The sequence below is a fragment of the Antedon mediterranea genome, chromosome 3 (genome assembly GCF_964355755.1).
Source record: "Antedon mediterranea chromosome 3, ecAntMedi1.1, whole genome shotgun sequence".
Lineage (NCBI taxonomy): Eukaryota > Metazoa > Echinodermata > Crinoidea > Comatulida > Antedonidae > Antedon > Antedon mediterranea.
Window position 1 is genome coordinate 36781643 of NC_092672.1, and position 27297 is coordinate 36808939.

Below are 27297 nucleotides of genomic sequence, written 5' to 3' on the forward strand. Positions count from 1 at the left end.
TTATCTGAATAACTTAAACTTTATTCTACAAATTGATAGGAAAAGTATATAAACAGAGTCATTTCATTTATTAAGAATCTTATGTTTTTTGTTCTGTACTCTCAACAATATTTCAAATTCATCATCATGAGAGCTTTTACTTTAAATATTCTCAACCCCTCTGCAAATTATCAGCTTACCTATAACATATGCATAAAGTGAATTCATCAACGGGTGGGGTGATATAACTTTACAGACTGTACATCTATCAACACCCCTCATATTTTCTTATTTACAAGTGATAATTCACATAGTTCAAATAAAATGAAACAAAATATATAAAATTTTAATCACTAATTACAAATAGTCGTTTTTTTTTCAGTTCCACGTAATAACGTCGATCGTCCTGAGTTTTGGACCGTATTCCTCGTCCGATACAGTAAATATTAGCCTCCATGGCAACAGTTCAGGTATATTTATCGACTACAAGTCTATAAGCACACACCCTCTTGATTATTACAGCAACAACACTGTGAAATACATAATACAAAGCCTAGGCTTTTCACTTGGACATTTACAGAACTAAGTTGATGTACTTAACGCATAAAGTACTAAGATAAATATACAATATTTGATATGAGCAAGATCTTTAGATCTGTCAAATTTAAGCAAGTTTCACAGAGCACCTTTTATATTATAATTTACCCAAAATGAACTCTTTCAAAGAATGCTCTATTCTGATGTTACATACCTCGAGTAATATATTAAGTACCTACAGCAAGATCAAATGTACATTTTTCTGTCACATAACAGTGTATACAGAGGTAACACAAATACATGAAATAACAGATATACATATGAATTGGCAATTTACAGTTAGTGCATGTGTTTATAAAGAGAAATATCTTTAAAACAGAAATGCACAATAAACTAACAGGAAATCACAGATTATCATAAACTGATAATAATTAATTAACATAAAAAGAAAATCATGGATGTTATTGATAAATTATACAATAAAACGATGATGAGAGAAACTACATTTTGTGTGCATAGTTTCTTTCAGAATGGCATGCATAGGGCAAAGATTGCATTTATAAGACAATGCTTAGTAAATGTTCAAACTGTCTAAAATGGCTAACACATACTAAGAGTACCTTCAATTTTGCCAACATTAATCTTAAATTCTTTTTAATTTCATTTTAGAGCAATTAAATTAAAAGGGAGCCATAATAATATAATTTATTTTACAATTACAAAATACTATTTCAATAAACATTCTTCGATGGTTTTTAAACCCCAATAAATACAGCTGTAGTAACATGCCTAAGTCAGACACAAATAAAATCAACTATTACACACATACTCACTCTAGCCAATTCTCAGTACTGTACCTATTATCATAGGCAAATTCTGTGATACAGCGTCATATATGTACCACATGTGACACCTGTATCATAGGCCATATACCAAATATAATTTGTAGAATATCATAAGCAAATTCTGTGAAACAGTGTTATATATGTATCACATGTGACACCTGTATCATGAGCCATATACCAAGCATAATACAGGTGTCACATGTGATACATATACAACAATGTATCACAGAATTTGCCCAATACTGAGTATATATCGTATGTGTAGAGATACAGTACAGAGAATCTATTGTTTAACCTCACCTGCACATACACACTAAACTAATAACTGATCTGACTAATACATCACAACGAAAATTACCCATAATTGTTATGAATGAATTGCTCTACGGTAATGGTGATAGCCTTTGATGTACAGATACAACATTGTAATGTACTTTTTATGGGTCTGTTTCTTTTCGTACATAATTCATATCCTAAACCATCATGATCTATTTTGCAAGCCTGCTTTATAATTAATTCATTTAATTAATTGTTACTCTTTAATACTAAACACATAATTGCAATAATCAAACATTTTTTTCTTCTTCAGTCACAAATATATTCCATAGTCAATCGTATTTTCTTATTAACATAAATCTAAAATTGCAGTCGAGCGTTTTTTTTTTCTCCATCCAGTCTGATATATTTTAAAGTAGTCCGTGATTCTTTAATTTCAAGTCTTAGTTCTCATATATAGAAAATATGTTTCATACCAATAGTCTAATATTCTATATTATCAAAAATAGTTCTCAGCTATTAGCTTACATATGCCCATTTGACAATATTTTTTTTTCTATAGATATTAAAAAATCTATTTATATTGCTATTTTAGTATGATTTCTATTGTAATATAATCTCTTTGTAATTTGTCACTCAAAGACCACAAACTGATGTAATTGAATTTGTTTGAAATCCTTAATTTATAGTAAAAATCGTTAATTCATGTATTATTACCATCATTATTATTAATAAATGATTTTTTAAATATTTCATTTTGAAAGACTGATTATCATGAATTTGAAAATGAATTTAGCAATGTATGTCCTTGTGTTTCCACACAAAAGATAATATGTATAATTATATTGGTAGATGTTACAAAACCTACAGTATGATGACTGGACGCAATTCACAAAATCGTTCAATAATAAGACACAAAAAAAATAATTCCTGAGAACTTTACACAATCTATACCACGCCGCCCTATGAACAGAAAATAAGTGAAAATGCTTTTGAATTAAAATGTTGCTAGCTTGTGGTGTTACAATGTCATTGATGTTTGCTGATTCACTTGTAGCACATATACTATCTACACTATCAAATTTTATATGACAAAAAAAAATGTGATGCGCCCATATATGGACATGTCATATCACTACCATATTTGGGCATATCACTACCATATCTGAGCATGTCACTTCCATATTTCGGAACATCACACTGTTGCTGTACAATTGAATTAAAATAGTTTTTCATTATTTTTACATGAAAATACATACTATACAGCTTGTTTGAATTTCCAAATAACATTACATTTTCCTACTGCATGCTGTTTAAGAGATTATGTCAACATTATTTTACTGCAGTAACTGCAGTAACTACACTGCAATAAACAGTACATATGATTAGTCAAAGGCTTGCAACTGCATAAACAAGATGTATTTACTGCAGTAACTTACATTTGTAATAATTTATGATTTAAATTTGTTTCAATGTAGAATTCTGTAAAGTGGTCACTGCGTTAAAGAGTACATATATGAGTACATAGATGATTTGTCAAAAAGGCTTCCTAAATAATTATGTAACCAAACCGTACTTACTGCAGAAACTGCAGTAAAATCATTTTGACATACTAGGTCCCTTAAAGGATGCACAGTGGGACGTACACTAAACATATTTTAAGCAAAATTAGTTAGGATTTTCTGATGAAGCACTGAGGTTAAAAATATTGGAAAGACATTTTATCAGGTGAATCACTTTAAAGAAACATTTAAAAGAAAAAAAACACAGAAGTAAACAATACAAGGCACATTAAAAAAAACCAAAATAAACTTTTAAAAAGTGAGGTCAGAATCTAAAATTGAATCATTTAAAATTTCAAGGGGTACTGTAAAATTAATTTATATTTAATTTTGCATATCTACATCACAAGCATTATAATTTAAAGTAATTTTCTCAAATGTTCTGGGTATTTGCAATATACAGACAAAATAAACAAAATTTGAATTCATAATAATCAACAAATTAGATTTCAATGACATTAATTAGAGCTCAACCAATCAAATTTGACAAAAGTGACATAACATGACCTTACATAAAGAAACATTGTACATAGATAGATATCACCTTTTTTTGGTCAAAGTGTGACAAACTGAACAAAGACATGTTTTGTTGTGGAAAACATGAGCAATTAATAATATAATAGATGATTAAAACAAAAAAACAAATGTACTTTATGGTCCTTGCAACCTACTCACAAAAAAAAACATAATCATGTCATCAAAATTGTGTATTGCTAATTCCTCTTTCCAATATCGCTACATAATCATCACATCATCAAATGTTGTGCTTGACTCATCAAAGATTGTGTATCTCTTACTTATCCTTTTCAATAAAGCTACTTGATGATGTCATCATACAGTACTTTGTGTTTGATTCAATAAAGCCTGTATAATCATGACATCAAATTTTGTGCTTGACACATCAAAGGTTGTAAATTCATAATCCTTGTCAATAAAGTTACATGTGATGTCATCAAATGTTGTGCTTGAGTCTTCAAAGATTGTGCATTGCTTATTCCTTTGAATGAATGTAGTATTTCACCGGAGGAGAGTTTAATTTATTCTGTAGATTTTTAGACATAATACCGTCTTGTTCAAAATAGCACGTTTTCTCAGCATTCAATCAAGGCTGCTTATAGTCAATATATTATTTTTAAATTCACACATTTTCATCTGTTCTTCATAAACATTTCAGACAGAACACAAGGGTCTCTAAGCATCCCATAATAATTTTATAAATTATCTTTCCATCGCAGTAAATAAAGAAGGTCTGTGATTGGTCGATATTCCATGTGATTGTTATATTTCATCTGGTAAACCGAATCATCAAAGTAGAGCTGCTATTGTATTGTACAACTGCATCAGTACCAACATATGGACAGGTAAGCATGACTGACGATCGCCGGTTGCGGGGTCAACTGACAGCCACGACAGGTTGTTATAGTTTTCTAACACATACCTGAAAGAAAAAAATGAACATTATGTTTCAAATTTGTACACTACTTATTAATTAATCTATAATAATAATTTATATTTTTACAGAGTAAATCATATTTTAAGGTGACACAGAGATGAAATCCCACAAAGTGTCCCCTTAATAGTAGAGTTTAAGGTCATTTAAAGCTCTGCCTTATTTAGGCATATTCCACTTTTTTTGTCAAACTAGTTTGATAGTGTGGACAGAGCTTAAAGAAAGGATGCCCCAACACATTTCATTTTGGAAAAGATGAATTTTAACCGAAGACATTATTATTTTATTATTAAGTAACTGAACTTTGGTTAAAAATACTGGTAGTAAAGAAACACACAAGTAGCAACTTACCTAAGGACGTCAGTTGTAAGGTTCGAATCTAAAGGATGGCAAGACTTTTTCTCGGACTGCAATAAATCTTGGCCCTGTGTTTCAGTTGATGTGTTGACGTGTAATGCAGCCTTTAGGAAGACGGGACAACTGTTCTCGGCCTCGGGACAAGACGTCCAGAACCACTTGGGAAGCGGGCCCGTTTTGGCGGTTGAGATAAAGTAACCTAGAGCTAGAGGTTGCTGGAGCACGGCTTCTTCTGACTCACCTTGGAGGACGTGAAGACCACTAGGATTCTGAAGAGTAAAAACATTATTAATATGATATATATAACTTCTTATTACCTTATTGTCTTTTTTAAGAATCTTGATTTAAAAGCTTTGCTTATTGCGAGTTCCCTTTACCATTTCCCTTTTTGATTACATTTTTGTACATATCCTTGGTTATATGGAATAAATTGATTTTGATTGATTAATTATCAAGGGAAAATTAAATTGTCATGGTATGAAAAAACATTAGAAAAACGAAAAGGGAGTTTTTTTTGCATAAAACTAATTCATTTTGTATCAGCTCTTGTACAATTAATTTAAAAAAAAATGTTGCTTCTAATTTATTGTTTAAAGCATACCTTTGCAGCTGGGTCTGTTCCTTGGAATGAGTTTTGACGGTGAGACGGTGAGGATGACGCAGTTTGAGGAAGAGGCTCTTCCATGCCAATGGCATCGTCAAGACCACCAGGGGATGTAGATAGATCAAAGAGTTTAGTGAAATCCAATGGTCCCTCGTCTTGTCCAAGATCAAGAACAAGATTTTCGCCTGCTATCATGCTTTCGCTGATGGAGTCAAACGGGTGGTCATTGTGCGTGACCCCCTGGGTAGTAGCACTAGTGGGGAAGACTAGAATATGGGTGCAGGTTGCATCTTTAGGGGTGCTCAGGGTGTTGTTGGACTGTTGCACTTGGCTAACTTTATTCAGCTTATCAGCAGCTGAATCTGAAAACATAATATACATACTTTGAAAAATGTGTTCATCTGGTTTTTATATTAACTATCTGTATATAATCTAAAAACAAAATATAAATACTTTTAACAGTACTATTTAAGCAATGTACATCTCTACTACTGTCTAGGGCTTTGGGCTAATAAGATGTGGAATGGAGTCTCATCAATTGTTTTCAGTAAACAACATGCATACACATTTTATACACAATCAGATATTTATATATATATATATATGTTGAAGAGATTGGAGACTGATGTAGAAAGAAATACCATCATCAGAACTATGACCCTTCTTTTTATCTATGACCCTTTTGTGGTCGTGTTCGTAGCATTCAAAAGGTAAAACACCTTCTTAGTTCCACAACAGGTAGTGAAGACCTGTACACATACCCAAGAGTCAAATGTTTTGTAAAATATCAAAAGGTTATTTTTAAAGAGAAATAGACATTATCGTCTAGGAGTGTGGGTTGACGATAAGCTGTGGCAGGGGGTAGTCTTGTGGCATATAGCCAGTCTCAAGGTCATCATGACTTCAAAATCAGTCAATATATGTTTTATATTCCCTTTCACTTTACCTGCTAAAATTTTGAGGGTAGCTTCTGGTTCCAATGATACAAGACAGGCACTCTGAATGCAAGGAATTTCTGAATTACTTGTAATATTGCACATGTTACACAATACATGGAGTTGCTGCGTTCGTTTCGCCAACGCCTTACGATTTAACAACTTGTTCCAATCTGTAACATAGAATGTAGACATGGTTATGACTGCATGATGTAAATAGAAAAAAAAAATTATACATTAAGGAAACACGCCGAATGTTTTGCAATTTTTTAAGTAGTTTATATCAGCTGCTGCTTTTACAGATTTTTTTCGAGATCTTTTCCAACTTTCGTTAAGTCCTTGATTAACACCGAAGTGTTTAAGGTGATGACATGAATAATGTTGCCGAACTTCCGACAGCATAATAAAATTAAAATAAACTTGAGTTTGATATAAAAAAATTTAAATATATTCATTTGACAATACAACCTGTTAAAAAGCTAATACATGTTTTATGTTAAGACTTATTTGACATGTTTATCAAGATACCTTTCAGCTCTCCATGCCCAAGACGTCCAAACCTGCCAACTACTAATCTCCACGGATGAGCCGCTCTACACATCACCTCCAGAATAAAATCCCAGATCTTACTCAACGCAATTTGCCGCACAGAAACCTTTTTCCGTCGCGTGTGGTTAGGAACGTCAATACTGATAATTTTAGTGTCCATCGTTTCTCCCTTGTTATCTGTGCATGTTGCGAGAATCCATCTTTGGTCATGTGATAAACAATAAACGCAGAACAACTCTCCCCACTGTTGTTGCCGCTCCCCAAAAGTTTCCCCTAGTTCAGTTTGTTTATCCTTGATAGGGGCAAGCACATATGGCGGCTGGTAAAGCCTTTGTAAATGAGCAGCAGAATCCTGTTGTAAAAAACATTTGTATAATTAAAATCATCTTATAGCTTATTATTTTTAATAGACAAGTACATATTTAAATATATGTTGAAGAGATTGGAGACTGATGTAGCAAGAAATAACATCATCAGAACTATGACCCTTCCTTTTTATCTATGACTCCTTTTTATGGCCGTGTTCGTAGCATTCAAAAGGTAAAACACCTTCTTAGTTCCACAACAGGTAGTGAAGACCTGTACACATACCCAAGAGTCAAATGTTTTGTAAAATAAACCTAATTTTTTTACTATGAAAAAGTAAAAGTGTCAAAAGCTTTGCATGTACTATATAAACCAACAAACATTTGTCCAGATGTTGGTTATGCTTCAATGGTTTTACAGTTTACTTAAGTGAAATTTTCTTATTGAATTATATAAAAGACACATACCCTGTTTGTTTTCAAGATCCCTTCCAGTTCAGCCGTGGGCCCAAAGCCTGTCATACTCTTACTTAGCAAGGTGGGCGTAACAATCTTCCGGCATTGTGAAAACACGGAGAACGCTAGGCACTTGGCATCGTCCAGCGATGGACTATTGAGGTCGCTATTCATTGTATGAATTATCTTGGAAACTGGAACAATCTGTTGATGAAAAGAAGTTTATAATCATTAAATTGGTGTTGCACAATGTAAATATATAAGGTACATAATTGCATTCAAAAAACACAAATGTGTGATATACAGTGTTTAGATAAACAAATCAAGGAAGTGCATATTAGAAATATAACATATCAATTTGATTTCCAAGTATTTGAGAAGAGGTATTTGTATTCGTTTAGTGGAATCAACAATTATGACTCTGACTATAATAAACTAAACACATCATTGAGAAGCCTTTTTAAACATGGCAATAATGAAAATAATCTTCATCATCAGCCTAAAGCTCTGTCTACACTATAAAACTTTATGTGACATAAAAATGTGATGTGCCCATATATGGACATGATGATGTCATATCACTACCATATTTGGGCACATCACACTTTATTTGTCAAACTAGTTTGATAGTGTAGACAGAGCTTTAAGCTAAATCAATAAATATTTTAAACTAACCTGTAAAACAACAGAACGTTTTAACTTCTCATCCAGGTTAAGATACATCTCCATAAAACATCGTACCAAACCCACAGTCGCTATGGAGTTGAAATCGCCAGCCGATTCAAAGTCTGAGGAGAACGGGTCAATCATGTAAACGACGATTGCTGGTGGATGGACCGTGTCGTCATTGTCTGCAGACAAGCTGGGATTTTCCTTGTTTTCGACAACTTCTGCATTGTCTTGACAACCTGTGAATATATTAGTTGAGATAGTTTGTATCAATTTTTAAGCAATTTAAAAAAACCTCATTTAAAAGTATAAAAAAAAAACACCACAGTTAAAAGCAAACCTCATCAGGAGTTTTAAAAAACACACCAGAGGATTTAAACAATTTAATTTTAAAAATGTAGTTTTGTGTGTGGAAGGCATCATTATATAACAATTTATATTGAGTGAATAGTAAAACAATAATTTTCCAAACTAGCCTCACTGCAGGCTACTTAATTCAAATTCAAAAATTATCTTTATATATCCTTCAAGAAATTATTCTTACCAGAGTTAGCAGATTGGCATGGTGCTGCTGGTGGTCCCATGTCTCCATCACGAGGTGTTGACGTTGAATTATATGAATTTGAGCTTGGGTTGACAGGTTTGCTGGCCACTGACGGCCCAGAACCTCGCTCTGGTCGTCCACGGAAAAAGATGTTCTCATCAATTGGCTCACTTAATAAAAATGGGGCTGAAAAAAAAATTGTTTTAACATTGCATAGATCCTGGTTTAATACATTAATTTATTTTATTCACTCTCAATTATACACAGAACAAAAAGTATATAAATGCTTTTAAAAAAAATCAAAAAGTTTAAAACAAACAACCAGAAATGACTTCATAATAAGAAAAAAAAACTCAATAAATTTAATAATTTTCTTTTATGAATTTTCATTCTCAACTCACCAACATGATGTTTGCAAACTTGAGCATAAAGCTTTAATTTAGGAGCATCTGGATGAGTCCCTATATGGAAAAAATTGAACAAAAAAGAGTGATATTTATTTATTATTTATAATAAGTAAATTCCAAATAATAATCAATCCAACATAATTTTGAATTTAATGATTTAATACCTTACCTATTTGTGTAAACCAGCCGTCTACAGATTCTCGGTGAAGTTTCGAGGCGGCTTTCTTGCCAACACGATATATACCATCGCGGAGTTTTGGAATTGGAACGTGTCTTCCTAATCTACAGGTCTGTAAAGAGCGAGAGACAAATTGGTTTAATTTTAATGAACTTCTACTGTATCCTCCATTTAAGTGGTCTGTGTCGAGTTCTAGAAACTGACCTTAAGCTCTGTCTATACTATTAAACTTTATGTGAAAAAAAAAATGTGATGTGCCCATAATTATGGACATATTACAACCATATTTGAACTTTATTTTTTTGCTTGTATTATTTGAGGTAACTGCAGTCTAACTTATTCGTATTCATCTATTTAATATTGTTGATTGTGTTGTCTATTGTTTTACATTTTTTTTTATTGTGTAATAAATATGCAATTCAGCCATGTGCAGCCATGTATGTACTTTTGAATGGGAATTTTTGAATAAATATACCGAGATATATCACCACCATATTTGGAGAGCTTTAGTTTAGTTATAGAGTAAGTACTCACTTCATACACAGCACTGAGTTCTTTAAAGAATGCCTTGGCTTTCCGCAGAATGTAATGGTTGTCTGGCGCTACAACTAAATAGGCTACATCTCGGGGGCAACTGTACGGTTCAAGTAATAATTTCTCCTGCGAAACAAACATCACAAATAGAGATTTTAGTTTGATAACCTTGAACATTTAACAAATAGTATTTCATATTATTATTATACTTATATTTGCAACATATAGAACAAATTATTCATTCATTCACTTTTATTTTCAAGAAAATAAACAAGCAAAAACAGATAACATCAACTTATAAATAGGAGGTTAAAAAAAATACCACATGTTTCATGCAAAAATGACCGGGGTAAAAATGTTCACAACATTAGACGCTATATAAATCCCGGATATTATTATTATTATTACTTTTGTCTTAACAATTAATGCTATATTATATGTGGTGTAATTTATTTATTTTTTTCAAAAATATTTAATGATGGTAGTCTATCCAGTCAAATTTGGGCCTCTTAGAAGAATACAAATGGACAATATAACATGTTGGTTGTGTATAGTAAAATCTTACCCATTTTCTTAGTGCATAAGGTGAGAACGATAGCCATTCTTTGTCATGTCCAACCAGTAACGGTGGAATGGGTAATGGATGTGATGATTGTTGAGGACCTGAAAGATAATTAAACGATTATAAATATATTTAAACAATTTAATGTCTCAAAAGCGAACTAAACATAATGTAATGTAAAAACTATACGTACCTTTCGTAGCACAATTAAAGAAAAATTGCCAGGTCAAAGGTCCTTGGACAGTGTAGACTTTTTCCCAGGCTCTTCTATTGCCCCGTTTTAGTACAGCATCTTGTAACAGTGGCTGCATGGAGGACAATGCCCTCATTAACTCTTGTGTCGTTAGACAACTCTTTTGAGGATCTGCAAATTAAAAGATTTAATACATTTTAAAGATACAAGAAAATTAATTTATTATGTGCTACAAACATATAAACAAAGCAATTGCAATAATATTTAAAAAGGTTAAGTTCTGAAATGGGCACCACCCTTTAGTTGGATTTTTATCTTTTCTCATGTAAAGGAATTTTATTTAATTACTTTAGGAAAGAAACATTTAGAAGTCATTAATTATCACTTTATTTTTAAATGAAAAGTGCACAGGCTATCTTCTTTAAAATGGTAAATAAATAAATAAAAATAAATAAATTTCATTAAATTAATTAATTTTTAGTTGAGGCATATCTGAAAAAGTAATACATCTTATTACAAAATTAACAAACATGTTCAGAATATGCACAATCAAATTCTTGCAAAGAAAAACGGTTAATGACAATTTTATGCACTTATATGCTGTACATGATGATACATAATTAATGATAACTATATACTTTATTACTTGCTTTCAAGGGAATCAACTCAAGGCCTAGATGTAGACAAGATATTCAACCTATATATTCATTTGTTTATGAATACTAATGAGGTCATTACTCATCCTAATTGGTTGGAAATGACATCACTTCATGTATTGTTTCATGAGCTGAATATAAAACATTTTGTTTTTTATAGATTCATTCTTTTATAATCAAACACTTTATTTCGCTATTTTGTATAGTTGTATTTGATATCAATAGTTTTGTTTACTGCAGTAATTAGTTGTATTGTATCATATCATATATTATTGTAAATATTATTATATCCAAATGATTTGATATGGAGTGCAAAACTTGGGTTTTTGCCGAATTCTTAATCCTCATCATTATGCATTTGTGACCAAAAGAATTCTGATTTGTTTCCTTTTATAAATTTATTTTAATTTTTCAGAAAGGAAAAATTAAAATAAATTTAAACTATGCAATTGTGATGCTAATAATGTGACATTAATATAGCGCAATTTTGTAAGGATTAGAAAGCTTTGAGTGTTTGTTGATTATTAACATTATCTAGACTCTAAGCAGGATATCGGCAAATCTAAGGGTATTCTTCCTCTCAAAATATAGGTATACTAAAGCTTAGGTTTAATTATAAGAACAAAAACAGACAATCATTTACTGTTGACCAAGATAGGCTTTGAGATTTGTTCAACAGTGTATAGCAAAGTTATCCAACCTATATTGACTATACACTAATGATTCATGACCCATGATTTCTTATAAATTACACCATGTAAATACGTACATTTCCACCTAGTTATGTCAATTGTAAATGTAAATCCAAGTTCTTAGCAGTACAAGTCCGCTAGCCAATGGCCAGTAAAACCCATTAAAAAGGCCCGTAAGACCGTCCATTTAGCTGAGTAAATTTTTCTCAGAAAATTTCATACATAATAAACTATTAATTTTGAATTTAGGCCAGTAACAAAACTGATTTACTGACTGGTAAAAAGCTGGGAACTTAAAAATATTCTTGAATGACACCTGCCAAATTTATTTCTTATTTAACCTGTATGAGTAAAATCAGGGATCTAAAATTAAAATACTCTCTCTGTTTGAAAACAGAGCGCGTTTGTATTTTTTAAAAAGTGGCCAAGGATTACCAATAGTAAATAAATCACTGTCCTATCAGATAGGTGGTAATCCCCTGGATACAGCTGAGCTATTTTGCGAACCCCGTACTTTTCTCGCATGATGAACTGTGTTCTTTAATATGCACACAGGTTATAACTGTGTACACTGGTCCTACAGTTTATAAGAAGACGTGTTCCACTACCAGAACTAGGAGTAAGTCGGCCTCGAACTCATGCTGATATTGGTGGCTCTTTAGGTATGGCAAACAACGCCTCTACCTTAACCACTCAGACTTGCATGTGATTTTGTGCATGTAATTGTCAGTTAATACAAATTAACTAAAATATTATTTGGATGATAAAACTGAAAGTCTTCTACTTACGGCAAGTAAATGCCCAACTATGTAGCAAAGCCTTGTTGTCCTGCAGTATACGACTGTTGCCGCCATCCGCCAACTGACGACCCTCCTCAATTGCTGCGTAACATGCGTTACAGCCGTCTATTATTTGAAAAACACATCAATGCAACTTTTTAAGTTTAAATCAATTTAACAGTGTATATCAAACAGTAAAAATCACCTTAACTATTATTATTGAATTCAGTTTTGAAAATTAACCTCAGAAAATATATTTGTTTATTTTTCTTGTCTTAAGCTCTGACTACACTCGCAAACTAGTTTGTCAAAAAAAAGTGTGAAATGCCCAAATATTGTAGTAATATGACATCATCATGTCCATATGGCGGTTTGATAGTGTAGACAGAGCTTTAAATGACCAATAAATTAAAAAGAACTGGTTTGATTAAAAAAAAGTTTTTCACATAAGCACTTCTTATTGTGTCTTGACTTAAGCATAAACATTAACAACTTAAATGGCACTGTACTACTCACCTGATATTTCCAACTGTAAACGTAACTTGTCCATATGATTCTGGTTGCTCCAACTACTCCTTTTCTTAATACTGTTTAATCTGCACAAAGTTGAATAAGGAGAATTACAAAGTTCTTGTAGCATTTTCACTACGTTCTCCGTAGTACTAAGTTTTGTCTCATTCTCTCTACCTTTCCCGACAGAATCTTTCCCTGACGTAGTTTCAATATTATTAATCCCTTTCGAGCATGCCCATAATGCTTGATCGTTCGACTGTCCGATAACCTCGGATTCGTCCTCCGCAAAAAGGCCGCTGACAAAAGCGCACTTGCGGTTCATAACCGCACTGAAACCGCACACACATTTGTACTGATGTTGGACAGAATGATCCGGTATGTACATCCCTGCATCCGCTCCTTTAATGTTCATATTACACGCGCAAATCACGCAACTGTCAAAGTTTCGATCCTTATAAATGTTCATGAGCGAATCGGACAGAATTAAATTGACCATAACACTATCTACTTCTGGACATATACTAGTAGATGTGGGACCCTCAATAGAATTAAGATTTTTTATATAAGATGAAGCCTCAGATGCTGGACTTTGTAACTCCATATTATGCACACTCCTGGGTTCATGAAAGGTAGCTGGTGATTGCATACTAATAGAGGCTACTGACGGAGGCCGTCCAATGCTTCTAGGACCGTGTTCCATGTGGGATAGCCCTATCATCTGGTTTTCTTTAACTTGCATGGGGTATTCCACTTTAGTAGGGGGAATCTACAAAATAATTAGACATAACGTTATTTTACTAAGTAAACAAATGTATACAATATATAATACAATACAATTTCAATAAATTTGGTACATATCAAGTTACAACCTCAACTCCTATTAACATGACATTTGGTACATATCAAGTTACAACCTCAACTCCTATTAACATGACATTTTCCTGTGAAACTAATGAGGATATTTTAACACCACTTAGGCCAACCCATATTCAGAGGAAACACCTATTAAAGGGACATTCATTGGACCAAACAAAATGTCCCCTTAATAGGCCGTGTTCATGGGACCTGGAGGTGTTCTCGGGTTCTATTGAAAATAGCCTGCGAGAAATCAAACCTGCAATGTTTGCAGCACTGTTGCATCGTCGGTTCCCACTTGTGATTACGCAATACAGCACTTTGCGTCGATACGTCGCTGCAGTGTATCGCATTCTAGTGGAAATCACACTTTAGTAGTGAGAGCCTTACCTGCCAGGATGCTTTATAATAGCAGATTTCAGGCACTCTGAAGGGTGGCAACTTGGAGCTAGGAAGATTTTTGAGTGGTGCGTACATACTTGGTCCTACGAACTTCTCCACCTGTGATACCTTGAATACATATGTCCAATCCTAAACAATTTCAAAAAATATAATTACTACTATTACAGAATACTTCTTAATAGTGAAATAATAATTGAAACTATATCCTTGTAAGATATGAACAAACTACAAGCAATAAAGCTCTGTCTACACTATCAAACTAGTTTGACAAAAAAAGTGTGATGTGCTCAAATATGGTAGTGATATGCTCAAATTTTATAGTGATATGCCCCAATATGATAATGATATAATGACATCATTATGTTCATATATTGCCACATCACATTTTTGTCACAAAAGTTTGATAGTGTAAACAGAGCTTCACCATTAGTTTTATTATCAAAAACCTGTTTTTGTATGCTTGCTATATTATCATTTTCAATTTCATTTATGAATTATATATTATAATTATTGCGACCAGCCTTTCATAAATATACAGAGTGAAACACACCTCGATTGAATAAGGCCTAGGGCTTCCCATGTCCTCATCAACTTCGACCTCCGTCAGTTCACCGTTGACCATCACTTGTGGCTCAATGATGGTCATGCCCGCTGACTCTGGATTTGTGTACTCCACAGCACCAGGCGTTACTGGTGAAAAAGCTGTGTGTTGTTGTTCTAATGATGGCGGTGTTGGGAACATCTGCGATAATTCGGGACCAGTGGTGCCTGTAGAGTTACAAAAATTAGGAAAATTCATACTTTTAAATGAACAATTTTTATTTGATTTTGTGCATTTGAGATTGTAAATGTACTGATAATTAAATATATTAATTTTTATTATAATTTTAAGTTAGCTTTTCTGGCAGTTGATATAATTGTTAAGCACATCATTGATACTCCAGCATAAATCTATTCCAAGTACTCATTATCATCAATATCAAATATTATACAAACAAACTGAAGATGTTTTATATTATACCAGCAATAATAATACAAGGCTACAATAAATAATAAATGAAAATATAAAATTATCGGCCAATAAGAAAGTTTAAAAAAATACTAAGTAGCTTTTAGTAAAAATCCTGAAATTAACCGAATTATATGTATAAAACAGAGACTGAAATATACCAGGTAAAGAATAGAAAAATCTTAGCTAAGTATTTACTAATCACAAATGGTTGTATGATAGCTCACAAGGGAATTGTATAATCACTATATATAAATCTTGCTGTAAGACGGTACGTACGCCTCAATTCTTGTGTGATATATTACGTTTGTCAAGATGTTTGTGGAACAGGTTTGGACAGGAATCATCTGGTAACATTGTATCATGACTAGAATAACATTCATGTTATTGATAATGTGACTGACAGTCATCAGGCTAATGATTTTATCATTTCTTGATGGTTATCAAATTATGCTGTTTAATTTGATAATAATTTATAAACATGTGGTATTTAAATAATTAAATAGTTCTTATTTGGTATTTGAATAATTAAATATTTCTCATTTTAATGTTTATTATTAGTTTTGATACAAAATAAATAGTGGAATAAATATACATTGTAATGAAATGGACATACAGTTTGTTAGGGTTACATGTTTGAAGCACTTGTGCATATTTTGTATCCCATTCCATTATCATTTGTACTATATTTGTATATGTTTTTATATTGATTTTCAAATAAAAATGTCTAGATTGATTGATTGATTGATCGATTGATTAATTGAATATGGATTGGGCTGTAAGGTGTGATGCACATGTCAGTCCTTACCATTACTAGTTACTTTTAATCAATTTTATATTGTACATGTTAATGTCTCATAATAAAAGAAAATATTATATAAATTACTTTAATAAAGCCAAATAAATAAATTCATTGTCATTGTGTAAATATAGCAAATATAAATCTATACTTGAACTTTAATACATAATGTATGTAAAGTTAATCTTTATAATTAAAACCTTGGTCCTACAAAATGGACTCTATATTTAAACTTTAATAAACAATGTATTTAAAGTTATTCTTTTTTAATTAATACACTGTGTATATGAAATATTTGTTCACATCTAGGTAGAATTATATGAATAGTAAAATTATAAAATAAAATTTAAAGTGGGAGATAAGGAAATAATATGTACAATTTTCTACATTACATAAAAAAAAAAAAAAATTTAAATCCAGGGCAGAGTTATACGATTTATGTTTGTTTACTAATTTATTCCAAGCATGCATTTTAGCTTTGGCATGTTGTCAAAAATCATCGATTAAGAATAATGACGGGCGAACAGTTGAAGTTATGTTAATTTGTCAACTTTGTCAAAATGCCTCGTTGTCGTCGATTGTAGACAACAGTATGCGTAGAGTAATCAAGGCTATAACGCTAATGCAAAACAAAATGTTTGACCTTGGTCATATAAAATGGACTCGAAAAACTTATCATTTTGATATTAAAATTCTCTTAAAGAATATATTATCATTAGGTAAATATATATGACAGTTACGATGTATCAACGTATTCTGCGAATTTATTTGCAAATACTTGGTATTTCAAATGCATCTTTTGTACAACTCCCAAGTTTTTATGTTTACTAATTCTCATCTGTGTATATAATTTATTTTATGAGCTTGCCAACAATACAAACTGTAACTAAATTTCTACCTTACTAGTTTTATTTACTGGTGCTATATGAGTTACAGTATATTTTATTTTGTGATGTTGTAATGGCAATTGTGAACCTATATTATGTGATGTATACTTTTATATAACTTTTGTCTATTGTTTAAATGCTTTAACTTTTAATATATGTAAAATACTAAAAATAAGAAAAACAAAAAAAAACTTTAAGCTGCAGAGATAGTTTTCTACTGAAACAAAATTGATATAGATTATTGTAACAATTGTAAAGAATGAAATAAAAGTGAGTGAATCTCACAAAAGACAAAAAAAAAACTGTAACTAAATTTAAGATTAAATCAAAGATTTAAATCAGCTAAAAATAAATTATCTTCCGGTTCAGGCAAAAGGGACATTTCCTAAGACGGCATAATTGTCAGGAAAAAAGGGGACACATTCCCAAGATACAAAAGGATACATTCCCAAGATACAAGGAGAGACATTCCCAAGATACAAGGAGAGACATTCCCAAGATACAAAAGGATACATTCCCAAGATACAAAAGGATACATTCCCAAGATACAAAAGGATACATTCCCAAGATACAAAAGGATACATTCCCAAGATACAAAAGGATACATTCCCAAGATACAAAAGGATACATTCCCAAGATACAAAAGGATACATTCCCAAGATACAAAAGGATACATTCCCAAGATACAAAAGGATACATTCCCAAGATACAAAAGGATACATTCCCAAGATACAAAGGATACATTCCCAAGATACAAAAGGATACATTCCCAAGATACAAAAGGATACATTCCCAAGATACAAAAGGATACATTCCCAAGATACAAGGAAAGACATTTTATGGAACCAAGGGACATACTGGTAATTCAAGATTGCAATATGTAAATGTATTTCGTAAAAGTAAAGTTGACAATGTATCAATGTTTGACATACTCCCAGGAATCTAAACACCTAAAGCGTGGATCCCACTAGCGACGCAACACAAGGACGTAACGCAACGCAAGTGAATTGACCAATCACAAGCGATGGCTTATTCGCTTGTGATTGCGAACTGTCTATAACTTTGCTTGTCATTGGTTAAAACGCTTGCGTTTACGTCCTTGCGTTACGTTCTAGTGTGAACCAAGCTTTAAATAGATCTATATACATACAGATAATGAAACACATACAAAATGAAGCACATACCTGGAACACCTGTAGAGCTAGATAGGGAATTGCCCATACAAGGTTTATTATTATCTTCAATTGATGGTCCAGACAGCTTCAGATCAAGATCATCAAATGGTTCCTGTAGACAAAATTTACCGATATTGTAACACAAAACTAATGCTTAAGTAAAGTTGTATGGTAAAGTGAAAACATGCATAAAGCTCGGTCTACAATATCAAACCAGTTTGAAAAAATGTGATGTGCCCATATATGGACATGATGATGTCATATCACTACCATATTTAAACATATTACTACCATATTTCGGCACATCACACATTTTTTGTCAAATTAATTTGATAGTGTAGACAGGGCTTTAGAAGTTACAATAATGTATTAAAATGTTGCAAGGATTGGAGACTGATGAACCAAGGTAATGTTTCATCAGAACTATGACCTTTCTATTTGATCTTTGACCCTATGAGGTCGTATCCATGACAGAAAGAAGGCAAAACACCATCCTAAAGTCACAACAGGTATTGAAAACCTGTACACATACCTCAGAATCAATGAAGCATAAACATTCTTTAACAAATAATAACAATAATGTAAACATTTTATATTCAATATTGATTCCATTAATAGTAAATCACCAAAAATGACAAACATAATAATATTAGTAATTTGAACTTTTAAGCGCATAATGCATAAAGCCTCTATGCGCTTCACATAAAAATAATCGATAAATAAAATAAAAAAGAGCAATTAAAAATGAGTGACAGGCTATAAAATATGTAAACATAAACATGTATGTATGTTTTTTTTTAAATTTTTTAAAACAAAAACATCAACAAATCTTTACCACACACATATAGAAACAAAAACCTATATGGTATTTTATACAAATACGTTGCATAACAGTGGCTAAAAGGACACAAAGGAATTACCAACATTATCAACTTACCCCAGGGTCATCGTCACTGCCATCACTGTCAAAAAGTTGATCAAGGTCTGTGTTAGTTACAGCCAGGTCTGTCTCGTGGAAAAATGAGGACGAGTTCCTTTGGTGCATGGGTTGTTGACCTATGGGCATTAAGAAAAATTTAAATAATTTACGATCAAAATAAAGCTGTTGTACGCATGTGAATACCATGAATGTCTTGTAATACATAAACTAACAGATTGAAGATGGTTCAAGGGGATTAATATTTTGCTGAAGTTGTTAGCTGTTTGAATATCCTGATCCTGGGTTTTCCCTTAAGGTTGTCGGATATCTGGAGACCATCGATCTGGTTTTTCCAAAGCTGTCAGTTACATGGGAATCCTTATTTGTAGATTTTTTTCAAAGCTTTATGTAACTGTGACTTGATGGACTTTATGGGAATTTTATGCATGGAGAATACTACTTACCCCCATCTGCTAAACTCTCTGTGGGAGAGGCAAGGCATGTTAAAGCACCGGATGACAGTGGATCGTTCTCACCACCTTGTCTTTGTTTTAAGTCTTCCTCCTAAAAAATAAAAAAAAAAGATAATAATTTACTAAGCAGTGAGCATAATTCGAATATACAACAAGTTTACAGTCAACTCTCCCAATACCGAACAACCCTTGGGCTGGGCTAATATGTCTGATTTTATGGAAAGTCTGGTATTCGGAATGTGTTTTTAATGGTAACAATTGGCCTTTTTGAACCTCAAGGAAAGTCTGGTTTTGGAAGAGTTCCCAGTTTTCAGAGTGTCTGGTATTGGGAGATTTTAGTGTATCATAAAAATACAATATCTGTATGACCTAATTTCCATAATATTCTAATAATAATAATTTAACTTTTTGTTTTATAGATTGTAAAAAAAAATCAACCACTGACCTGTTTCTTTTTATCTGGCTTAGCTTTGAAGCTCCCTCTTCTTCCTAATCGCTGCCTGACTTTCGTATTATTTGATTTTTTATTGTAAACTGACGACATTGTACGGCCACTCTGTAAATAAGAAAAAACAATTGTTTAGAAAACAAATTTTTGTTTGTTTTATTGTTTAAAATGCGACCAACTAAAAAAAGGAATATTTTATTTAAGAAGAGTGTTATAGGTCACACTGATTACTGAACAACTTCAAATAAATAACTTTGTTTATATGAAAATAGTGGGGAAAAAATCAATAATAAACTTATATACAATATTATTAAACCAAAGTTTGGAACAGAATGAAATTAAATTTCCAAACCCATGCAATTTAAAGAGCACCCTCTATAGTTTCTTGCATTTAGAGACAGGAACCTGTTAAAGGAAGTGTGGATAAGGCAATATTAGCGTTTGACTACTGGAGAAAATAGGTCCAATCTGTCGAACTTCTGAACCAAAACAATGCCTCCCATGACTAATACTATATGACACATCGCCAACATATAGTTCCTTACTAACTCAGAGGCAAGATTATTATATTTGTTGTAGTCTCAAGACGAGATGTATGCCAAGAATCGTAGCACAACGCAGGTTTTTGTAATTTGATGGGTGTTGTTTATCCTTGAAGTCAGTAAAACTACACTGAAAGTGCACGTTTAGTTTAGTATCTTGAAGTAAAATTTTTCCTTAACTTTATATGTTAATTTACATTAAGTTTACATTAAAACCCCCATATCCTTACGTTTTTTTAGATCTAATTAAAGGTCACAAAATACATTTCATTTCTTCATTTATTTAATATAAAAATAAATACTATACTGTCCTATTGTGATAACTTTTTTCGTCTGTAAATGCATTATGCTTTATTTTTTTTAATAAAACGTCAACAATTGTAGGGAATGGGTCTTTAACGGGTTGTAGAACTTACTTTTAGTACCTTACTTTATTTCTTTTTTTTAAACACACCACGACAAGTTTGACATACTTACTTTCATCTATCTTCAACTGCACACACTCTCACAACAGCCACCTCCCATCTATTACTCCCACTTTCAGCCTTCTCAGTCAGTTTTCTCATGCTTTCCGCCAGTTATACTAAGACCAATTACTGATTGATCATTTAAAAGCCTTGTAAATTACCCATTAAAGATTTCACCACATAGAACACATTCCTGATGTTGTTAGATCTCTACTTACATTGGGTGATGTAATGTCCGACTCTTCAAATGCATAGGGGTCAATGTCTGGGGAGGGCTGACGTCCAGGTCGTCTCTCCTCATACATTCCTGGCATCATAATAGAGTCACTCCGATATAAAAATGACTTCTCCTGTCGAAGCTTCTTATGTGGTTGATAAAAAACTCTGTTCGCAAGAGAATATATTAGACATTATAATTCAGTTTTGCCCATTATATAAATGTAAAGGTTTTATTTATAGAACATTTTAATGGTTACATAGCAAACAAGAATCAATGACAATTGTCATTTATTGATGATTATGTATTATGTAGACAGTAAAAACAGTTACTGTATAGTTAAAATATATTTAATGATATACAATAAACTATCAATACTGTATACACACAATCAATGGGTAGTTTTATATGAATGCGATTGAACCAATACAAAGTAGGTTCAAAATATTGATCTTATGCAGTTCATCAAACTTTTAATTTAAATTACGAAATTTACTATATAATAAAAACAATAAACATGCAGTACATACAGTACAAGTAGCATATTAATGGGATAGCTACGGGACCCACCACAGTATCTGGGATAATCCCATTATTATGGAAGTAGTAGGCAGCATATTAATGGGATAGCTACGGGACCCACCACAGTATCTTGGATAATCCCATTATTATGGAAGTAGTAGGCAGCATATTAATGGGATAGCTACGGGACCCACCACAGTATCTTGGATAATCCCATTATTATGGAAGTAGTAGGCAGCATATTAATGGGATAGCTACGGGACCCACCACAGTATCTGGGATAATCCCATTATTATGGCAGTAGTAGGCAGCATATTAATGGGATAGCTACGGGACCCACCACAGTATCTGGGATAATCCCATTATTATGGAAGTAGTAGGCAGAATATTAATGGGATAGCTACGGGACCCACCACAGTATCTGGGATAATCCCATTATTATGGAAATAGTAGGCAGCATATTAATGGGATAGCTACGGGACCCGCCACAGTATCCGGGATAATCCCATTATTATGGAAGTAGTAGGCAGCATATTAATGGGATAGCTACGAGACCCACCACAGTATCTGGGATAATCCCATTATTATGGGTTTTCCAGAATAAGGCAATAGTGTTCAATATTATACTACTGCCCCCTGTTCATTTCACAGGAAAATGTCCTCTTAGTCTTTATAGGGATGTCCTAAAGGAGGTATCTACTATATATCTGTTAGTCATTATGATACATCGTATACAGGTTAGCCATTTTTAATAGAACCATTGTTTCAACAACAAGAGTTGGTTAATAATTGAAAAAAATAATGGATACTTACTCATCACTATTATCAGGTTCATATAAAGCATCCAACAAAATATCCGATTGATCTTCAAGTTCTAAATTTGTCTTTGGCAACAAAGGCCGTTTAAAATTCAAAGGAAATTGGAAATGTTTCCATAAAACATCATCGTCTTTAACTTCTGTTTCTACACTACACTTTTGATTTGAAGTCCTTTCTCCTTTGGCAAGTTCAGTAAAAACATGGTCTTTATTTTCCATCGCAACAGGATATGGTTCAGTTTTTATAACCGGCACATTACTGGCGGTCGGCGTGCCGGAATCGCTACCGGCCCGCGTCGGCGGAGGGTACGGGCTAAGCGTAGGCATGGTCCTCTCACCGACGCCCAACGATTGATTGACAGGTGCGGTGAGAGGTGAAGGTGCGGCCGATTGAGGCGTTTGAGGTTGATTAGAATCGGACCGTAATAAATGGTTTGCCGGTTTAGATTTGTTATCCATAGTTACGACTGCGCCGACTTGCGCAACACCTAATCGGTGAGACATTACTTCTTGCTCGATTGAATAACAATCTTCGGTCATTGGAACTCGGTGATGAAACAAGTTTATCGACCTTGGACGTTGCTGCTGTTGCTGTTTGTCTTGTTTAGTATCCAATTTATGTTTCATGTGAGGAGAACTTGCAGCCGGAACTTTGGCAGCCCCCGATGGAACTAAAGAAGGTTTCATTTTGGAATTCCTGTTCCTGTTGAAAAAATACAAGAAAGCATTTGTAATTTCATTCACGTTAACACTTTCTAAAGAGTAATGATTTAAAAGGAGGCTCTCCTAGCTTGTTTGATCCCAATTTTTTGTTGGTTGTTGATATATTTTTTTGTGTCATCTTCAATATGAATTTGAATGCATTACCAACATGGACATTGAGATATAGTATACCAAGAGCAGTGTTTACAACAAAGATAATTATGATCTCGTTTGACCTTACTTGATCATCAATTGTTATTATAATAACTAGCAGTAGCAGTAGCCATTTTTGGGCATAATCTCTGAATTAGTTCAACAAATACAAAATCTAATCAAAGAAGCTAACTTACCTTGTACATGCACACGTTGCTCTCTTAGTCGGCTCCGTAAAATGCCACGATCCAATCGTATCGAGAAGTTTGCTTGTTTGCGTTTGCGCATCATTCTCGTCGAGCCCTGCAGCTACGTTCAGAGCCTCTGCAGTCGCACTACTGTTAATAAAAATAAAATTGAATTTATTCTTTAATTTTCTCTAATTTACAAAAATAAATAGTATTCTACTATAAGCGTATTAAACAAGGGTTCATATTTCAATCTACACTCTTATTTCAATCAAAAGCTAACTATAAGTACTTGCACTCCATTTTATAATATCTAACCTAGCAACAATCCTCCATTTTGTTTAACAAGTCAATAATCTAGATCATTGTCTCTCTATGCTCTTACATTAATAAAAATTACAACAAAAAGTACTTCATAAATTTATTATGCATTGAAATTCAATGCAAATTTATTAATATTTTAAAAAACTATTGCAGATGGATGTTTATCTAAATGAAAAAATAACAAATGGCATTGAAAATTATTTATATAATTTCTACTAATGTGCACATAATGTAACAGATTTAATTCCAAAAAGATATCCTAATTTTTATTGAAAATGAACTGAGATTGCATTACAATATTGTAGGAAGCTACTGTAGAACAATTATTATGAGGAGGCATGCATTAAATTAGCATTAATTTGCATTTTATTTGATATCAAGAAACTATTGTTGTCTATATTGACTATCATAATTCTTATCAAATCGTGACAATTCACAATCAAATTTAAAATGTATTTTCAAATTTCTGTTTGTTCTGTACTTATTAATCTTCGTTTTACTGATGACGTTAAGAATAAAAATTATGAATATTAAGGTCAGTGGACCGTGACATGGGGATTCAACCTTGATTGATTAAAACACACCGGAATATTTATATTTTTTTAATGAATGAACAGAAAAAGATAGTCTGTGCTATGCTTAATAGCAGACAATGAAAATCTTAATACATCCATTAGCAATACCAATGTGGTTAGCAAGCCAATGTTGTGTTAGCTCATCTACTTTAAAATAACATTATTTAAAATATTTCTGAAGAAAAAAAAAATTAAATATGTGGATATTTGAGGTTACCCGAACCATTACAATGTGGTTTTTGGTTATTAATCTAATTATAACTTAGTGGTCTATGTAATAGGAATATATTTGTAAAAACTGTTTAATCTTGTTATAATTGTATAAATAATACTATAACAAATAATTTTCTATTTTTCCTGATAAATTTACATTAATAAATTCTTTGAAACATTATCAATATTATACTTATATTGATGAATACTATAAGATCAATATTTGTGAGGCATACACTACATAATTCTAATGAGCTTGTAAAAACATTATGAAAGATAAACACATGTTGAAGAAGCTTTCTGGCAATTCTCTGACTACCACTGACAGACCTGTCATTAATAATTATCGCATGTAAACATACATGTAGTGCCTTGTAGGTTGCCACATTCTTTATATATTTTAGCCCACTGAATATTATTATCTTGTTCTTTCTGTATACAGTAGTAACCAATATTTTAATAATTACGATATAATAATGAATAATGAATGTGAATCATTGATAGGTAAATACTAACAAATGCATAGTAGTAGCTACATTGAATGTTATGTAACGTTTCTAAAGCTGTGTCTACTGTACACCATCAAATTTGATGTGACAGAAAAATATGATGTGTCCATATATGGGCATGATGATGTCATATCACTACCATATTTGGGCACATCACACTTTTTTTGGTCCCAAGGATGTCCCCTTAATAGGATTTCAACTGAATTAGTAAACAAATAAATGTTTTACTTATATAAAGTTGCTAATTGTTATTCTACTGTTGTTTTATATCATACTTAATCTACTTTTCAAGAACATAACAGTTTTATGAAAGATAATGGACATCTTGTCTAATCATCCAACAGGCCATACACTAAGTAAAACAATTTAATTGCTTTATTATTAATTATTAAATAATAATTTCACAGCAAAAAATGAACAAAAATCAATTTTAATAAGTTCATAATGCATTGTACTTTATTACAGCTAAAGGTTTGTATCATAAAGTCAACGCTATCTAAATTAAAATAATATTTTCATAGATTAATCAGCGTTTAGCATTTAGCTATGTCATTATCATACTGTACTACGGTAATATTGTAATTTCCACATGTTTACAGTACAATTACAATATCCTATGTTATAATTATCACTCTATAGAGCATTACTATGATTACATTAGTGATCACAGTTGATCTATTTGGAATCATCAACAGCAGTTAATTAACATTAGAATAGAAAAGCGACTACACTGCTTGCCTACTCTGGTATTTTACATATTCAGCATACATCACCTCCCATTGGCTTTGTGTGTATATACTGTATTGTGTGAATTACTCTATAAACATTAGCTTTCCGCCGCTATCTGTTGTCACTGTGTCATCAATGTTATCTAATTGTATGTAGTTGATTTAGAAGCAAATCATTATTTGGCATTAAAATAGCAATCATTATTTAAAGTATCATAATCGGAATATTTACACTTTGTTTTTTCAAATAAAATCTAATTTTTAAATACAATTATCATTAATATAATTACTATGTAGTTATGTGAATAAAAATTGAATGTTTTAGTAAATACTGCACAGTCAATTGTACCAATACCGGACATTATGTTTTAGTAAATACTGCACAGTAAATTGTACCAATACCGGACATTATGTTTTAGTAAATACTGCACAGTAAATTGTACCAATACCGGACATTATGTTTTAGTAAATACTGCACAGTAAATTGTACCAATACCGGACATTATGTTTTAGTAAATACTGCACAGTAAATTGTACCAATACCGGACATTATGTTGTAGTAAATACTGCACAGTCAATTGTACCAATACCGGACATTATGTTTAGTAAATACTGCACAGTAAATTGTACCAATACCGGACATTATGTTGTAGTAAATACTGCACAGTCAATTGTACTAATACCGGAAATTATGTTTTAGTAAATATTGCACAGTCAATTGTACCAATACCGGACATTATGTTTTAGTAAATACTGCACAGTCAATTGTACCAATACCGGACATTATGTT

The 27297-nt window shown here is 32.2% G+C and overlaps 1 protein-coding gene and 1 non-coding gene across 3 annotated transcripts in view; both read right to left on the reverse strand.

Annotated features, from left to right (window-relative positions):
- The window catches only part of LOC140045445 (mediator of RNA polymerase II transcription subunit 13-like), a 56413-nt gene continuing 29116 nt past the window's right edge, over nucleotides 1-27297 (reverse strand). For both annotated transcript variants that reach the window (XM_072090347.1, XM_072090348.1), the window contains 24 exons: nucleotides 24168-24308; nucleotides 23111-23818; nucleotides 21777-21942; nucleotides 20547-20657; nucleotides 20093-20192; nucleotides 19647-19765; nucleotides 18719-18821; nucleotides 15390-15607; nucleotides 14828-14968; nucleotides 13586-14348; nucleotides 13079-13195; nucleotides 10943-11113; nucleotides 10753-10850; nucleotides 10188-10313; nucleotides 9645-9765; nucleotides 9470-9529; nucleotides 9069-9254; nucleotides 8531-8763; nucleotides 7868-8059; nucleotides 7074-7446; nucleotides 6557-6718; nucleotides 5608-5972; nucleotides 5001-5275; nucleotides 1-4637 (listed from right to left, as the gene is read on the reverse strand). In XM_072090347.1, coding sequence (XP_071946448.1) covers nucleotides 4505-4637; nucleotides 5001-5275; nucleotides 5608-5972; nucleotides 6557-6718; nucleotides 7074-7446; nucleotides 7868-8059; nucleotides 8531-8763; nucleotides 9069-9254; nucleotides 9470-9529; nucleotides 9645-9765; nucleotides 10188-10313; nucleotides 10753-10850; nucleotides 10943-11113; nucleotides 13079-13195; nucleotides 13586-14348; nucleotides 14828-14968; nucleotides 15390-15607; nucleotides 18719-18821; nucleotides 19647-19765; nucleotides 20093-20192; nucleotides 20547-20657; nucleotides 21777-21942; nucleotides 23111-23818; nucleotides 24168-24308 — 5182 coding nt within the window. In that variant the 3' untranslated portion in view covers nucleotides 1-4504. The remainder of the gene's footprint in view (nucleotides 4638-5000; nucleotides 5276-5607; nucleotides 5973-6556; nucleotides 6719-7073; nucleotides 7447-7867; nucleotides 8060-8530; nucleotides 8764-9068; nucleotides 9255-9469; nucleotides 9530-9644; nucleotides 9766-10187; nucleotides 10314-10752; nucleotides 10851-10942; nucleotides 11114-13078; nucleotides 13196-13585; nucleotides 14349-14827; nucleotides 14969-15389; nucleotides 15608-18718; nucleotides 18822-19646; nucleotides 19766-20092; nucleotides 20193-20546; nucleotides 20658-21776; nucleotides 21943-23110; nucleotides 23819-24167; nucleotides 24309-27297) is intronic.
- On the reverse strand, nucleotides 19082-19247 carry LOC140045721 (small nucleolar RNA SNORA23). The gene has a single exon (XR_011844716.1). It is a non-coding gene; the product is annotated as a small nucleolar RNA SNORA23 (small nucleolar RNA).